General features: G+C 43.7%; 1 protein-coding gene across 1 annotated transcript in view; it reads right to left on the bottom strand.

The window, feature by feature from the left end:
* LOC311230238 (receptor-type tyrosine-protein phosphatase gamma-like) overlaps positions 1–10,215 on the bottom strand; it is a 667,161-nt gene extending 656,946 nt beyond the window's left edge. The window contains exon 1 of the mRNA XM_084316451.1: positions 9,988–10,215. Coding sequence (XP_084172577.1) covers positions 9,988–10,075 — 88 coding nt within the window. The 5' untranslated portion in view covers positions 10,076–10,215. The remainder of the gene's footprint in view (positions 1–9,987) is intronic.
* Positions 10,216–26,638: the final 16,423 nt, after the last annotated feature.

Below are 26,638 nucleotides of genomic sequence, written 5' to 3'. Positions count from 1 at the left end.
TCGGGCCTTCTGCTCTGCCGCACCCAGACTGTGGAATGCTCTCCCCATCCACCTGAGAGCACCACAGTCCGTTGAGGCTTTTAAAAGGGGCCTAAAAACATTTCTTTTTAACAAGGCTTTTGCCTGAACTATTCTTTTACTTTTGTTTTTACTTCTACTCATTTTATTATTATAATCTTTTAATTTTTATGTTCTTCCATTTCATTGGTTGTTTTATTCATTTTAATTGTTTTATTCATTTAACTTTTTATCTTTATCTCCTGTAGCACTTTGAGATTTTCACAAATATAAAGTGCGGTACAAATTGAATTGATTATTATTATTATTATTAAAACAGAAAGATAAAATCACACCTGGAAACGTGTTTAGATTGCCGGCTCTTAGTCTCTGTGTTCCTCTCAAACCAGACCTGCCAGTGGTCGCCGTGAAATGTTAAAGCATTTGTATGTCATTGTTAGCGACTCAGAGTGGAGATCATAATTTAGAAAGTACAGTATCCCTAACTCTCCTCATCGAGTGACATTGAGGTTCACCCTGAATCTTAATTTGAATTGTTAAATTCATTAATGACTTTTATAGCTAATGCCATACTTCACCGAGCACCAAACAATCACACAAAGGCTTGTGTGTGTGTGTGTGTGTGTGTGTGTGTGTGTGTGCATGTGTGTGTGTGTGTGTGTGTGTGTGTGTGTGTGTGTGTGTGTGTGTGTGTGTGTGTGTGTGTGTGTGTGTGTGTGTGTGTGTGTGTGTGTGTGTGTGTGTGTGTGTGTGTGTGTGTGTGTTTGGATAATTCTTCCAATGATTTAATATTGTCAAGGATGTGAAATATGCATTTATTTGTATGAGAGCAAGGAAGGCAGGGGAAAAGAAACAAGATGCAATATGCATAGAACAAAGCCTGAAAGACATAGACAAAATCATGGTAAGATATAGTGACATGTTAAATCGTCTCCTTTCCTCTATCCAGTTTCTATCGCACAATGTGAAAAGAAGCTGAATGATGGAACTCAAGCAAGGCACTTTCTCACCATTCAAAATGGCCCAGAAAGTGTTCTCTCAGGGACACCGATCTACACCTTTCAATGGGTTGTCAGGGCCAATCGAGACTGACAAAAGAGCACAAAGTGTCTCGAAGTCATGACAACTGCAAAGGCCAAGTGCCAATGGCCAAAGAACCACCTGGCAACTGTCAACCTGACCACCTCCCTGCCAGGGATATCTGATCAAATCGCTCCTTACAAGCGTCAAACAGGTCCCGACAGCATCGGAATTTTCAATCTAGAGGCGATCTGAGTGAGCTTTCTTGGGGCTCCGGCGAGTCCATTTGCTTTCCCATCTCCTCTCTCTCTCTCTCTCTCCTTTCCGCTCCTCCTATAGCGTTTGTTTGATGTCGCCGTCAGTTAGGCTTGTCAGCCTCCATCGCAGCCGACAGCCTGTCAGTCTGGGGCCCTTTAAACACTCAGCGATCCAGCACACTGACACAGAGGCTCCCCTGGTCTGGGGCCCTTTAAACACTCACCGATCCAGCACAGTGACACGGAGGCTCCCCTGGCACCGCTGCAGCACCGCCACCATGTCTTGGCAGTCAGTGCCCACCGCTAAGTCAGTGAGGTGGAACGGGGGCTGAGGGACTCTACTCCCTCCGCCCCATGTCCCTTGGCAATGTCTGACACCTTCTCTCTCTCTGTCTTTGTCTCTCTCTCGCGCTCTCTCTCTTTCTTTCCATTTTGTGTGATCTGTCTGCAAACAACCTGAGCCTGCGTGGGCCACCGGAACCATTTGCGGTAGGAGGGGACAATGGAAGGGAAAGGGAATATTTCCACGCTACTGCCAACACTTCCTTGTATATACTAATACTGTTTTAATATTTGTAATTATTAGATTCATTTGTATTTTAATTTTTTTATTTTACTCTAGATGTATTGTCTTCTTTGTGTGAGAGCGAGCAGCAAGCCAAAGTCTGTATATGTGTAATTGTACTTGGCCTGAATATGATTATGATTCAGAAGGGAGAGGGAGAGGGAGATGAAGAGCTCGCTGGAGGCACAGCATCCCATTCACCTTTCACCTATCACCCTTTGCCTCGCTGAAAGGGGAGTGGCAAAAAAAGAAAAATTCAAATCCATAGATGGCAAATGTGAAAATCCTCAATTCAACCTGGGAAGGCATCGCAATGCCTTCCATCATCTTCTTCCCAGACAAGGTCACTAAGACAATGCACAATGCAAATTAGTAGAACTATTTGCGATACAAAGTACATGCTGCGTCTTTCTAAGTCTACAGTAATAATAACCTTAATGATACATCCCCACAGAAATCCCATGGTAGGCTACGTCCTCCCCTAGGACTGATTGTAAATGACTGAGGATGAATTTTCCTCGAAGAGCTGGGAGTTATGGAAGGTCACATTATCTCCCTTGCCTTATCTCCCAACATTATGCATTCTGTGTCCTTCCATGGGACTGGAGAGGCAGAATTACAGGAGCCATTACGTTGGATAGACTCTCTTGACGAGCATGAGTCAGATGTGTGATTGAAAAGTGTACCCTTCAGAGACATGATGGGGGATAATGACTGCAAAGCACCGAACTGCGTGAAATGGTTCCTATCAGAGGGCCTTAAGAGGGTGTGTGTGGTGGGGCCACTGTAAGGCCAAGAACCCATCAGATGAGACTCAAGGGTGTCGGGCAGCATGAAGGTCAACCCCCCCTAATGAATGCTGGTGTTTCCATCCTTTTTGTACGTCAATCAGAGTAAACTCATTTTTAGATCCTTTTCCTCTGATCCCCGTTCTAAATCATCATCCGGATCATTCTAGCCGTCTCTGGCTCGTTTGTATACATTGGAATTGCAATGCCAATCGAATATCACCAGGTGGCAGTATCATCTGTGTCTGAACTGGAATTGCATTGGCGTGGATACACGTCTTCCTTTATTATTTTTTTGGTACGGCTCCTCCTCCTGCTTGAACAGAGATTCACATTGATCGCCTCGAAATTCCGTTGCCTAAGCGTATTTTACCATTGAAACGTGTATAGACATAATATACACTGATAATCGCGATGGCGATGCGATCACTTGGAATTATTCTTTTTGGAATACCTTCTGGCTAAGGTAAGGTATATTCTATTTTACCGAACCTGAAACGTGTTTTTCTAACGATCACAGTTCTGTGTTTTACCGGATGTAATACATGCTCGGCAAACACAATCACAGTTTTGAGTTAAAACGACCCCCCCCCCCCCCCCCCCCCCCCCCCCCCTTGATGATTTTGTGAAGGTACATATGTACATGTTATATATATACCTTTGATTTGGGAGTATTTGGGGTTTCAGGGAATCAACCAGAAGGATTTGGGCTTATTGCACATAACGCGTTTTATCTCGCAATCTAAGGAAATATACTGGATTATCTTGGAAATGCGTGATGTTTAGCGTGTAATAAACTACAAACTACAGTGTGTAGAAACAAACTCTTTTTTCCATCTTGGACTACAAGTAGTGTCTGTCAAATGATCCACACCATTGTCTCCACAGCTATAATACAGAACACACCCACAGCTCTGCAAACATCGTGAAACACAGCGGAAATTACTATTTTAACCACTTAAGCCCGGAGCCCTATTTTCTGAAAATCCGCCTAAAATACATACCTAAGTAAATGGAATATTGCTCCACTTCTACAAGATCCATTTGCATGTTCGTGGTATCTAGGGACATCTATGGACCTCAGTGAATGTATTCCCAGTGTCAGAAATATTGTGTCTATTACTAGGCTTGCTTAAATTGTAATGAAACAAAGGAGAATATTAATTATGATTTTTCTTTGCATCTTTGACAGTGAATAACACCATGCTAGAAATGACCAGACATGGAAAACTCCCACTGAGCTCGTTCAGCACCTTCTTGAGATCATGTGTACAAAAGATCTAAGGAAATGAATAAAGGGAAGATGATTAAACAGAAGGTTTTGTAGAGTACTGAATTCTCCCATCCGGACCAATGCAATTTGAAATATTATTATAGAATATAGAATAGCAGGCTTATAAATTACCTTATTATAGCCAATTCGCACATTATCGATTGTGCCAAATCTTATCTTTCAAATTCTCGAGTTCAATTTGGATTTAGTATCACCAGGCGTGCATAAGAACAGATAATGAAATCTACTGTATGTACAGTAGCTTTCTTATTTTTGCCAGAGTGCCGCCATTTTTAAACTAATCTGATTGTTGCTCAATGCTAACAATAGGGGAGACAAACTAACTGCGCTCCAATATATGCCAATAATGTTAAGTTTTGTGGTATATTATCCCGAGTAATAAGAGATATTAAAAAATGTCATACAGAACCCATTTGCTTTTTTTGACCTAGAGGCCTCTGGGTAGGGTGTTTCTGAAAAATGCCAACGCTCTTGAAAGCTCTCGATGTCCTCTTAAAAATGGCGTCAAAATTTTTTACAATTACCGACGGTACATTTTTCTAAATGGCCGACTTTCGTGATAAAAACAACACAAAAACTAATACTAAAATCGCACTAATAACACTTTAACCTATTGGTAAATTAACATATTGATGATAATATACATTATAACTGCTGTTGTCACATGGTTATGATGTTTATACTTGAATACGTTTGACAAAAGAAAACGATAATTTTGTCAAACATTCTGGAGAGATTGATTTATGACGTGATGTCATTTGCTGTCTGGCCCCGGACCGCACAGGCGGAAGAGGTTATGCTGGCCTTCTAGCGGCAGAGATGGGGATTAAGCGTGGCGCTGAAAGTGTTAAGGGTACCAGACAATTATGTCGGTACTACCAAGTACCTATTCACGTTAGATCAAAATGTGCCAAATTTCAGTACCTTCAGGATTGTTTCCTTCAACCATTTCCAATGCAACGGCTATTCTCAGCTGCAGATATGCCCAACTCTGTTCAATTTTAACATTAGCGTTACAGCTGAGCAGGATGCGCAAATCAGATGTTGAGGAGTAATAGCAGTTGCCGAGCATGATGATAACAACAAAACTAGCTACAGAGTTTTACTGTGAGGTTTGGTATGAGAGAGCCAGCTGTGACGATCCAGGGATGCATTCAAGAGCAGCAGCGTTTGAGAATGCGCAAATCAAAATATACAGCTGTTTTCACACTTTTAAATGGTGGTTGTTTAAATAACAAAATGTTCTAATTAAATATCAATGTTGAAATGGAGAAGTTTGAACTTCATTCACAACTGAAATTACACATTTGTTATTAGAGAGAGAGAGTAAAGTAAAAAAAAAAAAAAAAAAAAAAGGACAGAAAACAGGTACCGCTGAGTATCAGTACCGGTTCAAATGTGAATAGTACCATATAAGCCATATACTAGGCATTGAGGTGTATCTTGTTATATTGGTTTCTCCTACTTTTAATTTAATGTATGTTTCTGATCTTGTAATGTAGGCTATATTTCTTATCTTGTAATGTATGTTTCTGATGATAGGCTCGGTAGGTCTGGTGAGGCGGCGATTGCATGCATGCTCGCCCCCCACGCTCACAGGATGTGTGTGGTGAGTATCCACGAGTAAGTGAAAAGACCAGTGATAGAGAAGGAAGGAAAGAAAGAGAACGAGAGAAAGGGAAGAGGAAGAATTAGAAAAAAAAAATATTGCAAAGCAGCTCAGGGCTGACTGGCCTTGGATTCAGGAGGCACCTTCCAGAAAATGATGGGAAACTCCTAGCCTTTCCTACTCCAAATAATCTGGCAGGAACTTGATTAAAACAATGAACTGGAACAATGGAAAGAGAGAGAGAGAGAGAGAGAGAGAGAGAGAGAGAGAGAGAGAGAGAGAGAGAGAGAGAGAGAGAGACAAAGAACGAGCGAAAGCCTGGTGTTGAACCGCACACCTCTTATTTTCAGCAGCCCATTAAGTCGGAGAGCAACGGGCCGGGAGAAAGGCGAGGCGGCTCGGAGTCTTCCCTGCATAGCCGGCGTTTTCTGGGTCTGAGAGCTTATGAGGCGCAAAAAAAACTGATGAGAAACAGATTAAAAATATAGTGGGCACGCTTAGCTGAGCAGAAACGATGATCGAAAAAGAAAATAAGACAATCCTCGACTCATCTTATTCTGGAAATATCATTACCGGCCGACATTTAATATCATCATTACCATTGTTATCATTATCAAGTACTCATCTTATTTATTTTCCCTTTTTATGCTATGAACAGCATAATTTCTGACTAAAATCAATAGATCTGTATGTTTTTTTTCCCTATGGCATTGCCCCTCTCTCGCTCTCTCTCTCTCTCTCACTCTCTCGCTCTCTCTGAGACAGCCCACATGTAATCACCAGGCAACAGCTACATAACGGCATCCTACACGGATAAGTGTCTGACCCCACACACACACACACACACAGCAGCACCACCTCCACTACACACACGGACATAAACCGTATCTTTTAATCAATCTATTAGTGGGAGCCGGTGGTGGTGACAGGCCCACTGACTGATAAAGTGACCCGTCTGACATCTGAGCATTTCTGGCCACCGCGGCAGGCAGATAATAGCTGGCGCGCACAGAGATGATGATGATGATAATGTTGGCACTGAGGGCCAAGAAGCATATCCAATCCCTCCCTAAATGTCAACCTCCCCCTATCACGGCCACCAAAGACTTAAGAGAAATGTTCAAGGTGCAGAGGCCTGCTTAGAATGGATAACAAACACACTGGCTCTGAGAGGAGCGGGTGGAGGCACGTGGGCACACACATGCAGCAAGGAAAATACACTTTTAAAAGAAAGGAATGGGAAAAAAGACAAAGGGGGGATGAAAAGATGCGCTGGCTCAGGCGCTTGTCATGAGATTACAATGACTGTTCTGTTTTCCTTCCCAGCCAGGAGCGACAGCACTTATTCGTTGTCACAGTGGAGAGCGACAGATTGAAGGCCAAACATCTCTTTCTCTGTATCTCCCCTCTCTCTCTCTCTCTCTCTCTCTCTCTCTCTCTCTCTCTCTCTCTCTCTCTCTCTCTCTCTCTCTCTCTCTCTCTCTCAGTGTTTGGTTAACGGGGAGTCGAAGTGGAGTGCGGTGACAGGGCGCGATGCGTCGTGCCTTGCACTAACACAACGCGTGTGTTTGGCACAGGGGAAAAGTGATGCCTTGTGGCGGCGCACAGACACCCCGGCCCCGCGGTGATATTCAGCATTTTCCAATCCTGAAAAACAGATGTTTATGTGGCCCCCGCGTGCTGCACTGTCAGCAAACCAGCCATTACGTGGGGAGACTGGGGCGTGTGGAAGCAGACAGGTCTCTCGCACAGACACGACAGCGGTACACAGAGTTGCTGTTTTACCGTTTTCCAACAGCACCAAGCGGAGTGTTGCTCTGCGGTGGAGAATGTGACATTATTAAGGAAGACTCCATGGTGAATATAATATAGCACCAGGGGCACTCCAAGGCTCAGTGGGACTGAGGCGCACATACCATATAATATATATAATATTATTCACAACTTTGGGACTTTGGGTCATTCCCTATCTCTCGCCCACTTCTTTCTTGTACTTGTGTCTGATGAAACTAGGGTTGCATTTTAGTCTCTTTTAGTCAGTGAGTCGATTGGTTGGTTGCTTTCGTCCTAGACGACTAAGACTTTGTTAGTCGATTAGCCGATTTGTATGCTTTTTCCCCCATGCTGAATTCATTATTTCCTGAACATTTAGAAGCACATCTCAGGTAAGCACTAGATTCCTCCAGCATGACTGAATGTGAGATACACACTTTTAAAGAGCTGTCAATTAAACCAATTAACCAAATAACCAATTAACAAATTAAACCCATTAGTCGACACAGTACCATCGACCGTAAATGTATTTGGACGAGGACAGCGCCAGATGAAACAATACTGTAGGACAGCATTTCAGGGATTGTGTTCCTTCTTTATCCGTTCTACTAAATGAAGAAATGAGAAATGAGAGAGAGCGAGAGAGAGAGAGAGAGAGAGAGAGAGAGAGAGAGAGAGAGAGAGAGAGAGAGAGAGAGCATATCAACGCACATCCAAGTCCTTGGGGCATGCATTTGCCCTTCTGTGACAATACATACTTCCCCAGACATTTGTCATTCCTCTAAAGCAACCCACCCTGCTCAGAATGCTGTACTGCCACTATTCCCGGCTTGAGCAGACACGTATATGAGCAGACATACTGTACGTCCATCCATCCAACCCCCCCCCCCCCCCCCCACACACACACACACCGTATCCCTCCATCAGTTCACGGCAGCTCTCTCACTCTGACTCTATGGAGTTGACTTCTCTCTAGATTTGTTATCAGATGGGATGCAGGATTAAAAATGATGGAGGCAACAAAAAAACTGCATGGCAATGATTGGTGAAAGCCAGATAGTCAGCATACATGGAAGGAATAATACAGTACTGTAAGTGTACATATTAATAGTACATGTATAGTGACCTTACCACAATGGAGACAATAATAGGGTAACCCAGTGGAGATCATGCAAGATTGGGTGCCCTAACCAACCAAGCACACACAAGTCGTGTGCGCACGCCACGCACACACATACTTGCACGCACGCAACACACACACGCGAATGCACGCACATAATGATTTTCAGTTGCATGAGCATTAATTGCTAATAAGTAAGGGGAAGATGACCGCTACAACAGAGCCTGCTTTATAGGCTTATATACGAAGGAGTAATTTTTGATAATGTGCCATTGTGCCATACTGCCATTGTAGTCAGCAATTCTGTTCGAACCTCAGTTACTTAAGTTAAGATGAATTACATTATGAGACAAAGCTGTTTGGGAATCTTGGTGGGGTCTCCTGGAGCGCTCTCCGTTGAATGGTGTCAAGCTGTCAGAGAGACATTTCTGGAACCTGCTGTCATCGCCATCATATTCAAAAGCCTGAGAAATCTGTGCCACTGTAGTCAAGGTCAAATTTATTTGATTCAACATATCTTTGAGAAAACACGGCGGGGACTAACAGTATAGCTACATGCATTGCATTTGCAACACTATTTCCATTTCCACTATGGATATATTAGGCTGTAGCCTATGTGCTCCGGTGTTCTTGATAATAATACCATAAGCATAACCACAAAATCGCTGGTGCAGTCATTCCTCTTCCATATTATTTAGTAAAGTATTTTCAGCGTGTACGAGAGCTGCGCGATGACATGTATAATCGAACTCCCAATTATTACCAAAATAAATGTTTGTTTGCTTTTTTTTTCAAATGTAATTTTGTGCTAAAGGCAGATGATTTTACGCGTTGCCTATGTGCAATGCTGACCAGCAGTCTGTGGCGTGCAGCACTGACACTTTACATACAGTATGGAATAGTAGAAACTGTTCCTACTGTGTGTATCATGATAGACTATAGTGGCTTTCGTGAGCCTCGCTTCACAACCTAAACGCGGCGTCGAGGTAACGGTTTCGCGGGCGCACTGTTCAGTTGGCAAGGCTCTGAGGTTTGAAACACCGCACGTTTATTCCTAATCCTAACTAGCTAACATTCCTCTAAATACATACAATAGGCTATAAAAATGTCATTACTTTGCTATAGGGTTAAAAAGCAGCGGTGGAATTGGAGAGCGAAGGAGACGGAGTTCCAGAACCGAGAGGCAGGCAGGCAATGAATGAACCCATCATCACGGAGTTCTGCCCTGGTGAAAACGAGCACGGATACATGGATCATTTTGCGCACGTTTTCAGCACGGAATCCCCCCCAAATACAGACTGATTACGCCCATTCGAACCCGACCGTTTTCAGTAGGTATTTGCCACGAAGAGCGTGAAACCAGTTGAAGCAGTCTATAATAAAATGTTACAGGGTATTCGATGGATGACTTGATTATGGATGTATGTTAAAGAAAGGGGCTTACGTCCTGTAAATATCGCAATACACACGTGTTTATATACGTGCAGCATAAGTTGTATAGATGGGAGCAGAAGACGTGTGATTTCTGGGGGGGTGAACTTACCAGGATGACAGTCGGCCCAAAAGAGCACGAAGGTAGACACAATCAGAGTCAAGATCCACCAGCAACACGATTGCAGTAGCCTCCACATGATAATATGCACATCGGTGGCAGTCAGGGCAACTGTTGAGTTATCCTTTGGATCAAAGAAGCGACGCCTGCTGCGTAAAAGCAGCGCCAGATGCTGCTGAGCCGCGCACGACGGCAGTTGAGCGGAATTTGCGGAGTTGGACGTCCAGCAACCAGTCTGTCCTTGTCAAAACCTCTCACCGTACCGCTCCTTGATATTCCCGAACACAAACATAACAAGTCTTTAGATTATTATGAAGCATGCATATACTGGTTCGTTTAGTAAAGAAATTGGTAGACGCAAAGGAGGCTAGTGGCAATCCTCCACGCAGCGCGTCGCTGCTGCTGCTGCTGCAGTGGGTCTCGGGCAAACAGAGAGAGGAGAGTTGAAGAGGCACTGGACGCTTTCCATCCCTCCATCCAGGAAGTAGCGTGTGAGCCGAAGTCTGGCAGAGACTTTAAAACAGTCTTGAGAGAAAAGCGAAGATGGAGAGAGGGAGGGAGGGAGGGAGGGAGGGAGGGAGGGAGGGAGGGATGGAGGGAGGGAGGGAGGGAGGGAGGGAAAGAGAGAGAGAGAGAGAGAGAGAGAGAGAGAGAGACCACTCCTCCGGATCCTAGCGCCAGTGAGAAAAGGCGTACGCAGCTCACAATAATGCTTCATTAGGGGCTATAGCCTACATAATCTACTGCATGAATAATAGAATTTCCCCAGCGTCACACGATAGCCCATTTGAAAATCTATCTATCTATCTATCTATCTATCTATCTATCTATCTATCTATCTATCTATCTATCTATCTATCTATCTATCTATCTATCTATCTATCTATCTATCTATCTATCTATCTATCTATCTATCTATCTATCTATCTATCTATCTATCTCGCACGCACGCACGCACGCACACACACACACACACACACACACACACACACACACACACACACACAGACACACACACACACACATATGTGTATAGCATACCATGCCATAATTGACACTCACAATGCCATCTGTGTATTTTGTATTTTTAGATTTTAATTTAGGCCCATCATCTTAAAAGAACACATAGCATCCATTAAAATAAGACATAGGAACACTGTCCATTTATAATTCTAGGAGTGAGGTTGCTTTTTTTCTCTCTTTTACTTCTTCTTCTTCTTCCTCTTCTTTTGTTTGTTTGAGCCCTACCCTCTTTATTTATCTAATTATTTATACACACACACACGCACACACACACGCACACACACACGCACACACACACACACACACACACACACACACACACACACACACACACACACACACACACACACACACACACACACACACACACACACACACACACACACACACACACTGCTATCTACCCATTCATATACCATGAAATCTGTAGGCTACCCCCTGGATATCCATCCATTGGTCCACAGTAGTGGATGTGAAACCACATTAATTTCGTAATTTTATCATGAAGTATCCTGTGTGTTCAGTGTGTGCAGTATTTTATAAAACAGCATGGGAGTCAGTGAGTCACAACAAGGCTACAGTCAAAGCCAGTGGTAAAAACCTCACAACCTTGCTACTCCTCCTCTCTGCACACAATAGATTAATCAACCAACACACACACACACACACGCACGCACGCACGCACACACACACACACACACACACACACACACACACACACACACACACACACACACATGTGTATAGCATACCATGCCATAATTGACACTCACAATGCCATCCAAATTTTTTATAATTTGTGTATTTTGTATTTTTTTATTTTAATTTAGGCCCATTGTTAAAGTTAGAGGTTCTATGTAGGATTGCTAGTAACTGTCTAACTGCATATATAACTGTTTCCACTAGAGGGCGCTCTAGGCAGAGCGACTCATGATACCACCAGGTGGCGAGTATATAAAGAGATGTCTCCTCCCCCTCTAACTCTTTTCCACCAGCCTCTCAGTGAGAGGAGAACTCTAGAACTGCTGTTTAACATGTGAATGAATAAACCACGCTAAAGGCTAAAGATAGAAATCATGCCTCTTGACCACATTATTGTCGCCCCATAGCCAGATTCTGTCAACAGGTTATGGGCCCAGATCACGCCGGGGCGAAATAATAAGGGTAGCAAGCTTAGCTAAAGTATAGGCTAGGTTAGCACCGGGAGCACCGCGTGGCTAGACGCTAGGCCAACAAGAGCTAAAGCTACGCCTATCATCAACCAAGAGGATGGCGACCAAGGGAAGGAGCAAATGGCCCTCATTCAATGGAAAAGCAGAGGACTACGAGCTCTGGGAAGAGCGCATGTTATGCTGCATGCACGGTGCAGGACTGAAGGCGACGATCTTGACAGCCCCCACGGGACCACTGACGGCGGAAGGGCAAGCCCTGGATGACCAGCGTAACGCAGACGCGTACTGTGAGTTAGCGCCACTGCTCTCGACACAAGCTTGGGGCTGATATTCCGCGACACTAAAGACAAAGGCCGAGAAAGCCTGGGGGTGTTGAGAGAGCATTACATCGGGCGAGGAAGACCCCGAGTCGTGGCCCTCTACATAACACTGACAGGACTGAGGAAGGGGCACACCGAGACGGTGACCGAATATGTCATCAGAGCTGAGCAGGCCATGACGGCATTGAAGAGTGCAGGAGAAGCACCAAGCGATGGGCTAATGATGGCGATGGTGATGAGAGGACTACCGGAGCTGTACAAACCGTTCACACTCCTGGTAACACACGGTTCAGCGGACATGACGCTGGGACAGTTCAAGGCCAAGTTAAGAAACTTCGAGGCCTCAGAAGATACCCACCCAGCCGCCGCGGAGGCGGGTGAGAGGGTGCTGAAGGCCCGAGCGACGCCAAGGGAGAGGACCAGGACCACGGCGGAGCTGGCGTGTTGGCGATGCAGAGAGAAAGGCCATCGGAGAGGCGACTGCACAAAGACGGTCTGGTGTAGCTTCTGCAAATCCACCGGGCACACAGACAGAGCGTGCATGAAGAAACACGACCTGAGCGCGCAATACGCGCATGGACAAGATGTCGGCCATGGACGAGGCGGCGGCTACGGACAAGATGGCGGCTGTGGACAAGATGGCGGCAGCGGACACGATGGCGGCGACGGTCGACGTGAGACGGATCGAGACGACGCCCGGAGAATAACGGGACAAGAAGACTTCGCTTTCGGGGCGTGGACAGCGTGCATCGCCAGGCCGGCGCAGCTGCAGCGGGCCCAGAGGAAGGGACTGATCGTGGACACAGGTGCGTCGTCCCATGTCATCAACGACAGGAGTCGGTTCAAGAACTTTGACAACACTTTCCACCCGAAGAGGCACAGCATAGAGCTGGCAGACGGGAAGCGCACCTACGGGTTGGCGCAAGAGAGAGGAGACGCACAGGTATGCCTCACGGACAGTGGGGGGCGCCGGCGTACAGTGATGTTAAAGAGCGCTCTCTACGTACCATCGTTCCCACAAGGACTATTCTCTGTAATAGCTGCTACTGCAAGCAGTGCCAAGGTTTTCTTTGATAAAGGTAAAAATTGTCTTGTAGAGCCTGACGGTACACGGTTTGACATAAAGATGTACCAGAGAATGTATTATCTGCAAACAGAGTCTAATGACAACGACAAGTGTAATGATAATAATGATATGTGTAGCGTGACGGTCAGTCACGATATTCAGACATGGCACAAGATTATGGGTCATTGTAATTACGAGGATTTACTGAAACTGCAAGCAGTGACAGAAGGCAGGCACATTGAAGGTGAAACTCGTAGACCTGACAAAAAATGTGTGTGCAAAACGGGGAGGTTTACTCAATCGAGAAACAGAAATCCCACAGAAAAAGTAAAGGTACCACTTGCGCTAGTTAACACGGATCTAGCCGGTCCAGTAAGCAACGAGTCCATAGGAGGCTTTAGATATGTACAGTCTTTTACAGATGTGTGCACAGGAGCAGTGTTTGTTTACTTTCTCAAAGCAAAGAGTGACACACTCCAGGCCACGGAGAAATTCCTGGCAGACGTAGCCCCTTATGGTAACGTAAGATGCTTGAGGTCCGACAACGGAACAGAGTTAAAAAAACAGAGAGTTCCAATCACTGTTGAGAAGGTACAAGATAAGACACGAGACGTCATGTCCATATCCCCCACACCAGAACGGAGTGGCAGAGAGGAAATGGCGCACCCTTTTCGAAATGGCTAGGTGTAAGCTAGTAGACAGCAACTTACCTAAGAGCCTATGGCATTATGCGGTGCAAGAAGCCGCTTACACCTAGGGATGCACGATATTGATTTTTTGACACCGATACCGATAACTTTATGCTCCTCAAGTCGATACCGATAACCGATATTTATTGTATTATAATATTTTTTTTAACTGTATATATATATATATATATATTTTTTTTTATCAAAAACTTTTTTTTTGAGTATTTATAAGCTCCGACGTCATCGGTACTGCTATCGGTACTTGAGAAATTATGGAGTTTTTTTTTGAGGAATTTAAACGCTGCAAACTAATCTTGTTGGCCGTTGTCTATATCTCTCCTGCCTCTGTGTGTCTCTGCCTGCGCGCGGGGAGCGGGCTGCCTGCTCTCTCCTCTCTTCCCCTCCCACACACACACACACACTCACTCACACACACACACACACTCACACACTCACTCACACGGGTGCTGCGCTGCCGAGTGTCAGACAGCTCTGCTCTCATAATGGCGGACAGAACGAAATGTTCAAAAGTCTGGGTCTATTTTACTAAAGTCGATGCTGACAACGCTCGTTGCCACAAGTGCAACAAGACATTTGCCAGTAATGTATAAGCGCTGGTACTTGTCAATGTGGCTGGCGGGGAGATAACGTTAGCTCCGAGTAGAGTAATGGCTGACAATCCGGAGCTAAATAAACGAACGAGAGCTTCTGATTGGTGGTAAGAAGAAGAGGTGGGTGCAAGCCGTGGGACGTAATTGGCAGATCGACTGTCTGTCTCCGAATGTAACGTGACTACGTCACAGCCAAGAAAGAGAGCGCTGGATTTGTGAAAAACTCCCTGTTCCTAAACCACACGCTATCAGTTTTACCACAGTACTGGCAAAACGGGAGGAGGCTATAATAAAAACAAGCGCCCTTCATCCAAATCCACCCACACCGGATTTCTTTTAACCAAAAAATTTATTATATGTTATCGGAGCTATCAATAACGTTATCGAGTTTATCGGGATGACGTCATAATAATTATCGTGCATCCCTACTTACACCAGAAACAGGTCCTTTAATAAGCACACGGGCACCACCCCGTATACAGCACTGACAGGAAAAAAGTGTAATCTAGCTAGAATGCACCGATTTGGATCAGTGTGTTATGCGTACCTGCAGGACAGGGGAAAGCCCGAGTCCAGATGTGAAAAAGGACTCTTTGTAGGGCACGACAAGGGAAGCCCCGCTTTCCTAGTTTATCATCCCGGTAAAGGGAGAGTGCAGAAACACATGCTAGTCAAGTTTGTCACAAAGACAACATGTGAGAACGAGACACAGACAGAGGAGCCAGAGCTGGACTCCAGAGTAAGGTGTGAAGAAACAGAGACACCTCAGCTCAGTGTACTTAGCACGGTCGTGCAGGCAGACAGTCAGCCACCCGCAGAGGGCGATGACGAGGAGCACCCGAGGGTGACGTCAAGTGCCCCAAGCAGTGGGAGGTATCCCTCAAGGGAACACAAACCCCCAAAGTATCTGACAGACTATGCCCGGAGAGGGAGTGACGAGGATGACAGTACACTTACCACCGTTGATTACTGCTACAGGGTAGTCAGTGGGGTACCCCCGACCTTTAAAGAGGCCATAGTGTCCCCTGAATCAAGTAAATGGGAGAGAGCAAGGGATGAGGAGATGAGGTCCCTAGAGGACAACCACACCTTTACTCTAACCAAGTTACCAGAGGGCAGACAGACAGTGGGAGGGAAATGGGTGTATTCAACCAAGTTACCAGAGGGCATACAGACAGTGGGGGGGGGAATGGGTGTATTCAATCAAGGAGGGTATTGAAGGCCACGACAAATACAAAGTATGGTTCGTAGCTAATTGCTTAAATGCTGAAGGAGGGTACTCCATGTTTAAATACGGAAGGAGGGTGGCTACACTGCTTAAATGCAGGATGAGGATACTCCAGGTTTAAATACGGAAGGAGTAGAATCCAGGTTTAAATACCTGAGTGGGTCCCATGTTTAAATTCAGAGGTGGATGATTTACCATGTTCTAAATCAGCGGTTCTCAACAGGGGTGCCGCAGAGAGCTGCCAGGGGTGCCTTCAGATAAAATAAATAAATAAATAAAAATCCTTTTCTTTTTTTTATTCTTTTTGGATTACAGAAAATTATCACTAAAGTGTAATCTGTTGCAGCTGCACTGTTTTCCATGAAAATACCATATTTGGATAAGTTTGACCATTTCTCAAAATCTGAAAATCATTATTTAATAAAACACAGAAAAGGATCACCAAGTTACTCTGGATAAAAAAAAACTTTACAGACAACATTGAGACAAAGCTTCCTGACACATCTCCATCCAAACTCTTGGAAGAACTAATTGAAATCTCATCTGATACCACCTGGAGAGCTAGTTTCAGAGTGTGGTGCTGAGTACCAAGTATCTCATGATGCAGCAGTTAAGGTGTTGATACCATTCAGCACCACATATCTGTGTGAAGCTGGCTTTTCATCCATGACAGCTCTGAAAACAAAATATAGGGCCAAGTTGAGCCTTGAGGATGACATGCGTGTTGCCTTGTCAAAGATCTCCCCACGTATTGACCATATTATTAACCAGCAGCAGCAGACCTCGCATTGAGCTAGAAATGTCCACTGAGTGAACGAGTGCTTATTTTCTGTATTTATTTATATTTTTTGAGAAATGGTAACATGGTGATCCTCTTGGTGATCCTCTAATACACGATTTTCAGTTTTTGAGAAATGGTCAAACTTATCCAAATATGCTATTTTTATGGAGAACAGTGCAGCTGCAACAGATAGCACTTTAGTGATCCTTTTCTGTATTTAAAAAAAAATACATGATTTTCAGTTTTTGAGAAATGGTCACACTTATCCAAATATGCATGCAATTGTTATGGAAAAGTGTGCAGCTGCAACAGATAGCACTTTAGTGATAATTTTCTGTAGTTTTAGAAATGCTATTTGATTTACTACTACAAGCAGTGTAATGTCAACAGTACTAAGCCATTTAGACCTGAAACACCTGTTAATAATGCATTATATAGGCATATACACACAAATGTGTTTCCCGGTTTCTTAAATAAACATTCTTTTGAAAGCAAGCACTTTTGTCATCATTGTAACAAAAAAGACAGGACTGGAAAAGTCTTTATCGTATGTAGGGGTGCCCTGGAATATTTTATTGAACACAGGGGTGCCTTGGCAGCAGAAAGGTTGAGAACCCATGTTCTAAATGATTTAATTATGTGGAAAAGATCCTGAGATGTTTTGACTGATGTAAGAGATGTATAGAGAAGCTGTGGGTAGCCTCAGTTGTTTGACAACCTGTACTCGCCCTGACCTATGTTTTGTAGTGAGTAAAAATTGTCACAGCATTTTGCTGACCCCACAGAGAAACATTGAACACATGTTTTTCGTTATCCCAAAGGTACAGCAGACTAACAGCTGTGTTTCAGAAAGGGCAGCGAGGGTTTAGGACTTAAAGCCCACAGTGATACTATCAACCTGTGAAGCCGAGTGTATGTTTCTAGCTATGACAATGCAGGAATGTTGTTTATCTAGAACAACTGCTCGAAGTGATGGACACCTATGTATATATGAAGACTGTTGTTTATGAGGGCAACCAGGGACCAATTGTGATTGCTAGGAACCCAGTGTGCCGACATAGATGTAAACATGTCGATATAGGATATCATTTCATCAGATCTGTCATCAGAGAAGAAAGAATGACACTGATTTATTGTCCAACGGACGACATGGTAGCAGACACTATGAGAAAATCTGTTTCCAAATTGAAATTGAAGAGATTTGCAGAGGTCATGTTTAATTAACGTGTAAATATTGACTGCCATACTTTTGATGTTTTGGATTGTATTATTTTCTTTGTAAAATGTTTTCGGAGAAGTTATCCAGTGTGCTAAAACAACCCTAAGTGGGAGTGTTAAAGTTAGAGGTTCTATGTAGGATTTCTAGTAACTGTCTAACTGCATATATAATAGGGATGTGCATCTCCTCACTGAGGCCGATGCGATGCGCATCTCGATACGGTGCCAACGATACGATACATTAACGATACATTTGAAGCACCGGGCGATGTGATGCGATACGATTCACCCCCTGTTGAGATACGATACGATTCGATACGATTTGATTCAACATAATGCGATTCGGGGAGCGATATGATGCGATTCAACACGATGCAAAATAATGATAACATTTTATGGTATGACAGAGGATTTGGTTGTATTCCTTTATATGCAGCTTTTATTATTATTAAAAATAAAATTATCTACTGTAAGACAATTTATATAAAAACTCTTGGGTGCCTAAGAAGACTTTTGCATCTCCTCCTCGACTTCCACTGTTTGTTGATAACTGTGACGTGGCTCTCGCCTTATGTAGTAGCGAAGCAATAGTATCTGCTGTGTGTGTGCAGTCACAGTGCACTGCTGACAGAAGTGGATGAGAGGAAATTATATGAATGCATCGGTTTTTGACCGATGCAAAGACGCTACAACAAGATGCATCGCGAGTTCAGTCTGAAATTTTGTCGATGCGGACTTATTCCACCGGTGCACTCGCATCGTGAACGTGTATGCCGGCGCACCGATGCAAATCGATGAATCGTCACATCACTAATATATAACTGTTTCCACTAGAGGGCGCTCTAGGCGGAGCCACTCATGATACCACCAGGTGGCGAGTATATAAAGAGATGTCTCCTCCCCTCTACCTCTTTTCCACCAGCCTCTCAGTGAGAGGAGAACTCTAGAACTGCTGTTTAACATGTGAATGAATGAACCACGCCAAAGGCTAAAGATAGAAACCATGCCTCTTGACCACATTATTGTCGCCCCATAGCCAGATTCTGTCAACACCCATCATCTTAAAATAACACATAGCTGTCACCAGCTTGGCTGGCCGTCTGCACTAATACAATTGGCTGTATTAGAGGGTGGGAGAAGCTGGCGGGGTGGGTCCGGGTCGTTGTAAACAGCGACTCCTACAGTTCGGTCGGGGCGCCTGCTAAGCGCGGATTGGACTTGAGGGGGATAGTGTGGTCCTCCCACACGCTACGCCCTCTCAATGAGAATCCGCGCTGCCGGGTGAAAAGAAGCGGTGATTGGCTGGACGTGTGTCGGAGGAAGCACGTGGTAGCCTCCACTCTCCCAGATGATCTGACTGTGGGGGGTAAGTGCGCAGCGACCAGGAAGGGACTGGGAATTGGCATACGACTAACATTGGGATGGGAGAAAATCGGAGGAAAAATGGAGAGGGAAAAAGACCAAAAAAAAAAAAAAAAAAATAACACATAGCATCCATTAACACTTTGGGTGCCGGGAGCCATCTTTAGACGTATTTGCTGGCCATGCTAAAGTTGCCGGGGGACGCTGTACGTCGTCTTTATATCAATATTTCAAAAATCTGCGATCGGATTCATAATGTCCCTCCGCTGGCCTGAGATCCACCAGCAGGACCCACTGAGCTCTCTGGCGGTTCAGGAGCACCATCTGGTGGCCGATCGGCGCAAGCGCTTAACAGGAAGCGCACTAGAGGTTTTGCTAGACGTCCGTATTGCTTCCGGCCACTCGGTACATGTCCCGTGACTCTAGCTCGTCACTCTACATAGCGATCGATTGCCAATAACTCGATAAACAACATGATTTGGACGTATATACCATTATACAAGCTGGAGATGGACCGGGTAATAATATATCCCATAATGATAAAATTTCTACTCGACGATGATCGCCCAACGGCGCGCGGAGACTGGGGTGAGTTTCAGCGTGTAACGTTACCGTCTTCGATAATAACTGATATTATCAACATTTGACCCACATTAGATGATTGGTATAACGCTGCCCACGGAATTATAAACGCCCCCTCGCCCATCCGGTCAACATCAGATGACGTGTAGTAACTTCTAGAAGTACGTCTAGTTGGAATTTTTTATATCGCGCTGATTGCCATCAAACTGTATTTCATCATCAATATAATGCATTTGGGGCTATATATCACGTTCTGGAGAAAGCTGCAGAAAGAGATGAAAACATACTTATACATTAGACCATACTTTACTATGAATATGTGAATGAAAAAGTTTAACGTTGCTACACAATGAACAATACATATAGGACTTTGAATGGGCCCTAATAATGGCAATGTAGCAATAGAATTTAAAAAGTTATAGCCCTGCAAAGAAGGGGACTTTCTCCATAGACAAATAGCGCTGGCAATCTATGGTATATCATTAATTTAACCTTAGGCAACCAAAGTGTTAAAATAATAATAATAATAATAATAATAATAATAATAATAATAATAATAATAATAATAATAATAATAATAATAATAATAATAATAATAATAATAATAATAATAATAATAATAATAATAATAAATAATAATAATAATAATAATAATAATAATAATAATAATAATAATAATAATAGATTTCATTTGTAATGCGCTTTACAGTTGCGGGGCAACTCTCAGAGCGCTACAGTTAAAGGGACTTAAAAGCTAGCGAGAATAAAGGAAAGAAAGAATATAAAAATAGGCAAGACTAAAACATAAAATAGCAGAGAAACATAGAATAATAAAACTGATCAAATAAATTGGTAAAAGAACATAAAATGTGTGGAGCAAAAAATTTGATAAAAGGTCAACAGAAGGCTCTACTAAAAAGGTGGGTTTTGAGGCCTTTCTTAAAAACATCCACAGTCTGTGGTGCTCTCAGGTACAGTAGTCAGAGAGAGCATTCCACAGACTGGGAGCGGAGGAGCAAAAAGCCCGATCTCCCATAGTGCATAGATTTGTCCTTGGGCGCTGGAGGAGGTTTGCCTGGCCAGAGCGGAGATGTCGAGAGGAGGAGTGAGGGGTGATGAGTTCTTTGAGGTATAGGGGGGCGTTTCCGTAGAGGCATTTGTGGGTGAGCAGGGAGACTTTGAATTCAATCCTGAGTGAGACAGGGAGCCAGTGAAGGGACTTGAGGATGGGGGTGATGTGGTGGTATTTCCGCACTCTCATCAGGATCCTAGCAGCGCTGTTTTGGATACATTGTAGCCTTTGGATGTTCTTGCTAGGAATCCCGATGAGGAGTGCGTTGCAGTAATCCAGCCTGGAGGAAACAAAGATAAGACATAGGAACACTGTCCATTTATAATTCTAGGAGTGAGGTTGCTTTTTTTCTCTCTTTTACTTCTTCTTCTTCTTCCTCTTCTTTTGTTTGTTTGAGCCATACCCTCTTTATTTATCTATTTATTTACACACACACACACACACACACACACACACACACACACACACACACACACACACACACACACACACACACACACACACACACACACACACACACACACACACACACACACACATACACACACACATACACACACACACACACACACACACACACACACACACACACACACACACACACACACACACACACACACACTACACACACACACACACACACACTGCTATCTACCCATTCATACCATGAAATCTGTAGGCTACCCCCTGGATATCCATCCATTGGTCCACAGTAGTGGATGTGAAACCACATTAATTTCGTAATTTTATCATGAAGTATCCTGTGTGTTCAGTGTGTGCAGTATTTTATAAAACAGCATGGGAGTCAGTGAGTCACAACAAGGCTACAGTCAAAGCCAGTGGTAAAAACCTCACAACCTTGCTACTCCTCCTCTCTGCACACAATAGATTCATCAACCAACCAACACACACACACGCACGCACGCACGCACACACGCACGCACGCACGCACGCACGCACGCACGCACGCACGCACGCACACACACACACACACACACACACACACACACACACACACACACACACACACACACACACACACACACACACACACACACACACACACACACACACACACACACACACACACACACACACACACACACACACACACACACACGTTTTTATTCAACTCACAGCCCAAGGTTGTACACGTAGGAGTGATCAAACAATATGCTGGATGCACAATACACACGCGAGTAACAGCTTATTCTGAGAGTGCTTGTTTAAACTGAGCTTTATAGGTGCCCAGAGTCAGAATCACTTTTAATTCTGCAAGTACAAAATACATACACAGAATTTGGTTTGGTGCTTCACATAAAAAAAAACGAAAGCAATTAACACGTATAAAATCATGTATATAAAATAAATGCTGGGCTATATGAGAGCTAGGCATAGAGAAATGGCAATCACTGTGGGTCTCATTCTCCAAGGACTTACGACAAAAAGGGCTTTCTCTTAGGGCCATTTGAGACCTTTTCAGGACGATTTTGGGATTCACAAACCGTCCCAATAAAACATAAATAATTAATATTATAATATATTGTCTATATTCATGTCTTGCCCGAAAAGGTCTCAAATGGCCCTAAGAGAAAGCCCTTTTTGTCGTAAGTCTGTTGGAGATTGTATATGGACTTCAGTTGTGCATTTTAGACATTTACAGTTGTTTGTGTTTTATATAAATATGTAATAATGGGCTGCAACTTGGTCGAATTCAAAATGTTTCATTAAGTCTAAAGCCACTTTACATGTGTTTAAAAAAAACATCTTCTTTTGAGGTGATACGTATCGTGCAAAAGTCCAAAACAAATGCCACGACAGGAAATTGAACCAACAAGCATTGCAGTCACAGGTGAGTGCTCTCAAGACTAACCCACCCACACTATGATCATGGTTAGTTTTAAGGTTAGGGTTAGGGTTATAGGCTTAAGGTTCACTGGTTATGGTTAGTGTGTAAGGTGTGATTAACCTCTTAATAGTCCTGCACATTTTGCATAAAACTCCTGTAGATTTCATACCCAAAGTAATTCGAAAGCTATTCTTGAACCATTTATAGCACATGCATGAGTCTGGCCTCTTTTGAAAGGAGTTTTTTTTTATAGAGTTACAGTGTTTTTTTTTCATTTTATCCACCTTTTTCTCCCCATTTCTATTTTCTCCCATCCCAATTTCGTATATCCAATTCTTCCCTCCCCTGTCTTGAACGTTGCTAGACTATGCCTCCCACAGGTCGGTTGTAGTGAGGACAGAAGCCTTGCATCATGTGTCCCCTCCGGTACACGAGGAGGCAGCCTGTCGCATCTTTTCACCGCAGCAGCTCGAACTCTCAGTGGTGAGGAGTAACGCGTGGGAGGCTCACGCTGCCCCCGTCACTTCCTGCTTCCGTCGCACCGGCGTCACCAAACCGACCTGTAGGAGTCGCTGTCCACAAAAAAAAATAAAGTAATTCGGTTGTGGGAGGGATCTGGGGTCACGTGCAGGGGCGGGGCTAGGGGGTGGCTACTTGGGCTCAAGCCCCGAATGTTTTCTGAAAAGCCCCGAATCTATTTAAAAAAAAAAAATTTTGCATATGTTTGCACCAGATTTAGCAGAAGCTAATTTCCATCTGTGGTCTATCCAGCTGCTAACTGTATTTGAGTGAGTTAAGTCTTGGTGTCATGGTAGACTCAGACCTAAGCTTTAAATCACAATCAACAAGTTGACAAAAACTTAATTCTTCCACCTTAGAAACATAGCTAAAGTACGGCCATTTATAAATCAAAAGGACGCTGAAAACCAGATCCATGCCTTTATTTCAAGCCAACTCGACTACTGTAATGCACTCCTTACCGGCCTCCCGAAAAAATACGATGATAACTATTTTATTGCAATGCACTATTGCATTATTTTATTCTATTTTACTAACTATTTTATTGCACTGCACTATTTTACTTTGTATCAGTGAATCATAGACGCCTGGCCATAAGAGCATTCGGAGCATCTCTGCTCTCCCACTATTGAACTTGGGGGAGCAAAGGTATGCTCTTGCTCCACCACTTTTTGATCATATGAAAAATATGATATATCCCCCCCAATATATAAATCTAACCATAACTATGTTATGGTTAACTGAGTTTTATAGTGAAAAGAGCAGCTTTATTGGTCAAGATTGAAGGCTCTATATTGCAGGAAATTGCACGTACAGGTTAATTAAATTAAAAAAAAATCTGCCGTGGAGTGGGTCGTGCCTGACCCCCTCCAAACCACCCCTTGCCTGCAAAAAAAAGAAAATAAAAAATAAATAAAAAAAAAGGCTAAGCCCCGGATCTCCTATAATCCTAAATCCGTCCCTGGTCACGTGGAGTGTGTAAAACTAAATAACAACCGGCAACTTCACTGTTTCAGCCAATCAGAATCAAGAAATTTGCATGCCATTGTATAAAGGTATGTTTATTCAAAATGGCCATTGGCACCAATGCATTGGCACGACGTCGGAGATGTCGAGCAAGTCTTCTTATTTTGCCAGAGAAAAAAACATATACAGTATATCCTCGGAAATATCCCTCATGTAAGATATCGTTTTTTCCAGAATTTTATTCGCTACAAAAACGGTCAATCATGTTCACCGGGAGGCGAAACCGGAGGTGGTCACTTTTTCTAAACTGACGCGCATTGGCTGTTTGGTCCATTTTAGCTTTCAACCGATGTGTTGGTTGATAGACATTATACAACGGCATGCAAATTTCTCGATTCTGATTGGCTGAAACAGTCAATTTACACGTATGTATCTGTCACAATCCACGCTCCTGGTCCCAGGACCCGCCCACAACCGAATCACAATCACTCCGCCGTGTGAATTTTTTTTTTTTTTGGTGGTGGTCGGAGGGGCCGTAGGCGTTGATTATTCGCCACGCTTCCGTGAGTCTGCCTCAGGGCAGCTCTGGCTGCAATTGTAGCTTACCACCACCGGTATGACTGTGTATGAACGAATAATGGACTCTGTGAAGCGCTCTGGGTGTCATGAAGAGCGCTATATAAATCCAAGTCATTATTATTATTATTATTGTAGAACAAAATTAAAATCGCGCGAATTGATTGATTGATTAATTGCAATTTTTATTTTTATTTTACCTACTTTCAATAGAAGCATCTAAGAATGAAGTTCTATAGAAAGTAGGTCTGCATCCCCTTAATAATTGTGTGTATTGAGCCGTACTGTATTGTACCCATTCTGCATCTGGTAATACAATTTTCAATCAATCAATCAATCATTCCAATAACAACCACTAACTTCATAATTAAAAACTAAAGAAAAGTTGGATGTGTTAGTTGGTTGGATGTCTTAGTTGAAAGGCAGTTGGATGTATTAGTTGGTTCGATGTCTTAGTTGAAAGGCAGTTGGATGTGTTAGTTGGTTGGATGCCTTAGTTGAAAGACAGTTGGATGTGTTAGTTGGTTGGATGTCTTAGTTGAAAGACAGTTGGATGTGTTAGTTGGTTGGATGCACTTCCGAGCTGCTTCCACATGGAGGCAACTTCTCTTTTTTGTTGGTGTGGGAACTACTTTTTCTGGCGGATGGTTTTTTCAATAAATCTTCAAATAATGTGTGTTTATTGTATAGCAATAAGGTTGGATGAATGTGGCAGTTGTATAAAAGCATTACACCACTTGCAGTCGTGGTTTGTGAAAAATAAACCATGCATGGTTTATTTTTCACAAACCACTCCTGCGCGTGATGTAATGCTTAAATAATACAGCGTGACGGTGACAGACAAGGGCAAATGCGCTGTGACGTGCGACGACCGGCCGTCGGAACATTAAGGGTTAGGGTTTGGTCAAGGCTTGGTAGTATTGAGCAGGGGTGCGTTGCTCATGGGACGGGGTTGCACGCTGAGCAACCGGCTCTGTGAGCAGAAGCACGTGCATGCACATGCACGGATGTGCACGCGTGTGCACACAGGAATGCGCTGCACTTGACTGATGCACAAACTCGCTAAGTACCCACCTGGCTACTTTGCATAACAATAGCGCATGTCGTCAGGTGTGTTCAAATACGTTCTCAGATACATTCACACAAAACATGTGAATGAAATGTGTTACATTCCATTCGTAGAGGCAATTAGGCATTGTCTTTAGTCTGTGCACACGCGAGGGAACATTCATGCGCATGCAACCAGCTTTGAAATCACCAACGCACCCTGGTCTTGAGGTAAAGGCATTCACCTACCATGAGGTTGCCCAGCAGAGAAACTTAAATGTTTTGTGAACGCCAACCTGTTAAGCCGTAAGGTCCCCTTATAAGGGGACCCTGCTTTTCTTTATCATAAATCGATCAATAGAGAGCGTATTAGATCCCCATGTTGGGTATCATTGGAAAGCCACACTCATTGGCTAAACCCTGTGCAAATTTTCGGGATCGCCAAATGATTGACGGAGCAGGAGTCCCGGGAGTCAGGGTGGTAATGTGTACTTTGGCGCACGCCTCACATATCGGCATGTAACTCGAGAACCGCTGAACGGATTTTGTCACCTGAAAGGG

Source organism: Notolepis coatsorum (assembly GCF_963971535.1).
Source record: "Notolepis coatsorum genome assembly, chromosome: 6".
NCBI classification, from domain to species: Eukaryota; Metazoa; Chordata; class Actinopteri; order Aulopiformes; family Paralepididae; genus Notolepis; species Notolepis coatsorum.
This window is presented reverse-complemented; position numbering and strand designations above follow the sequence as displayed.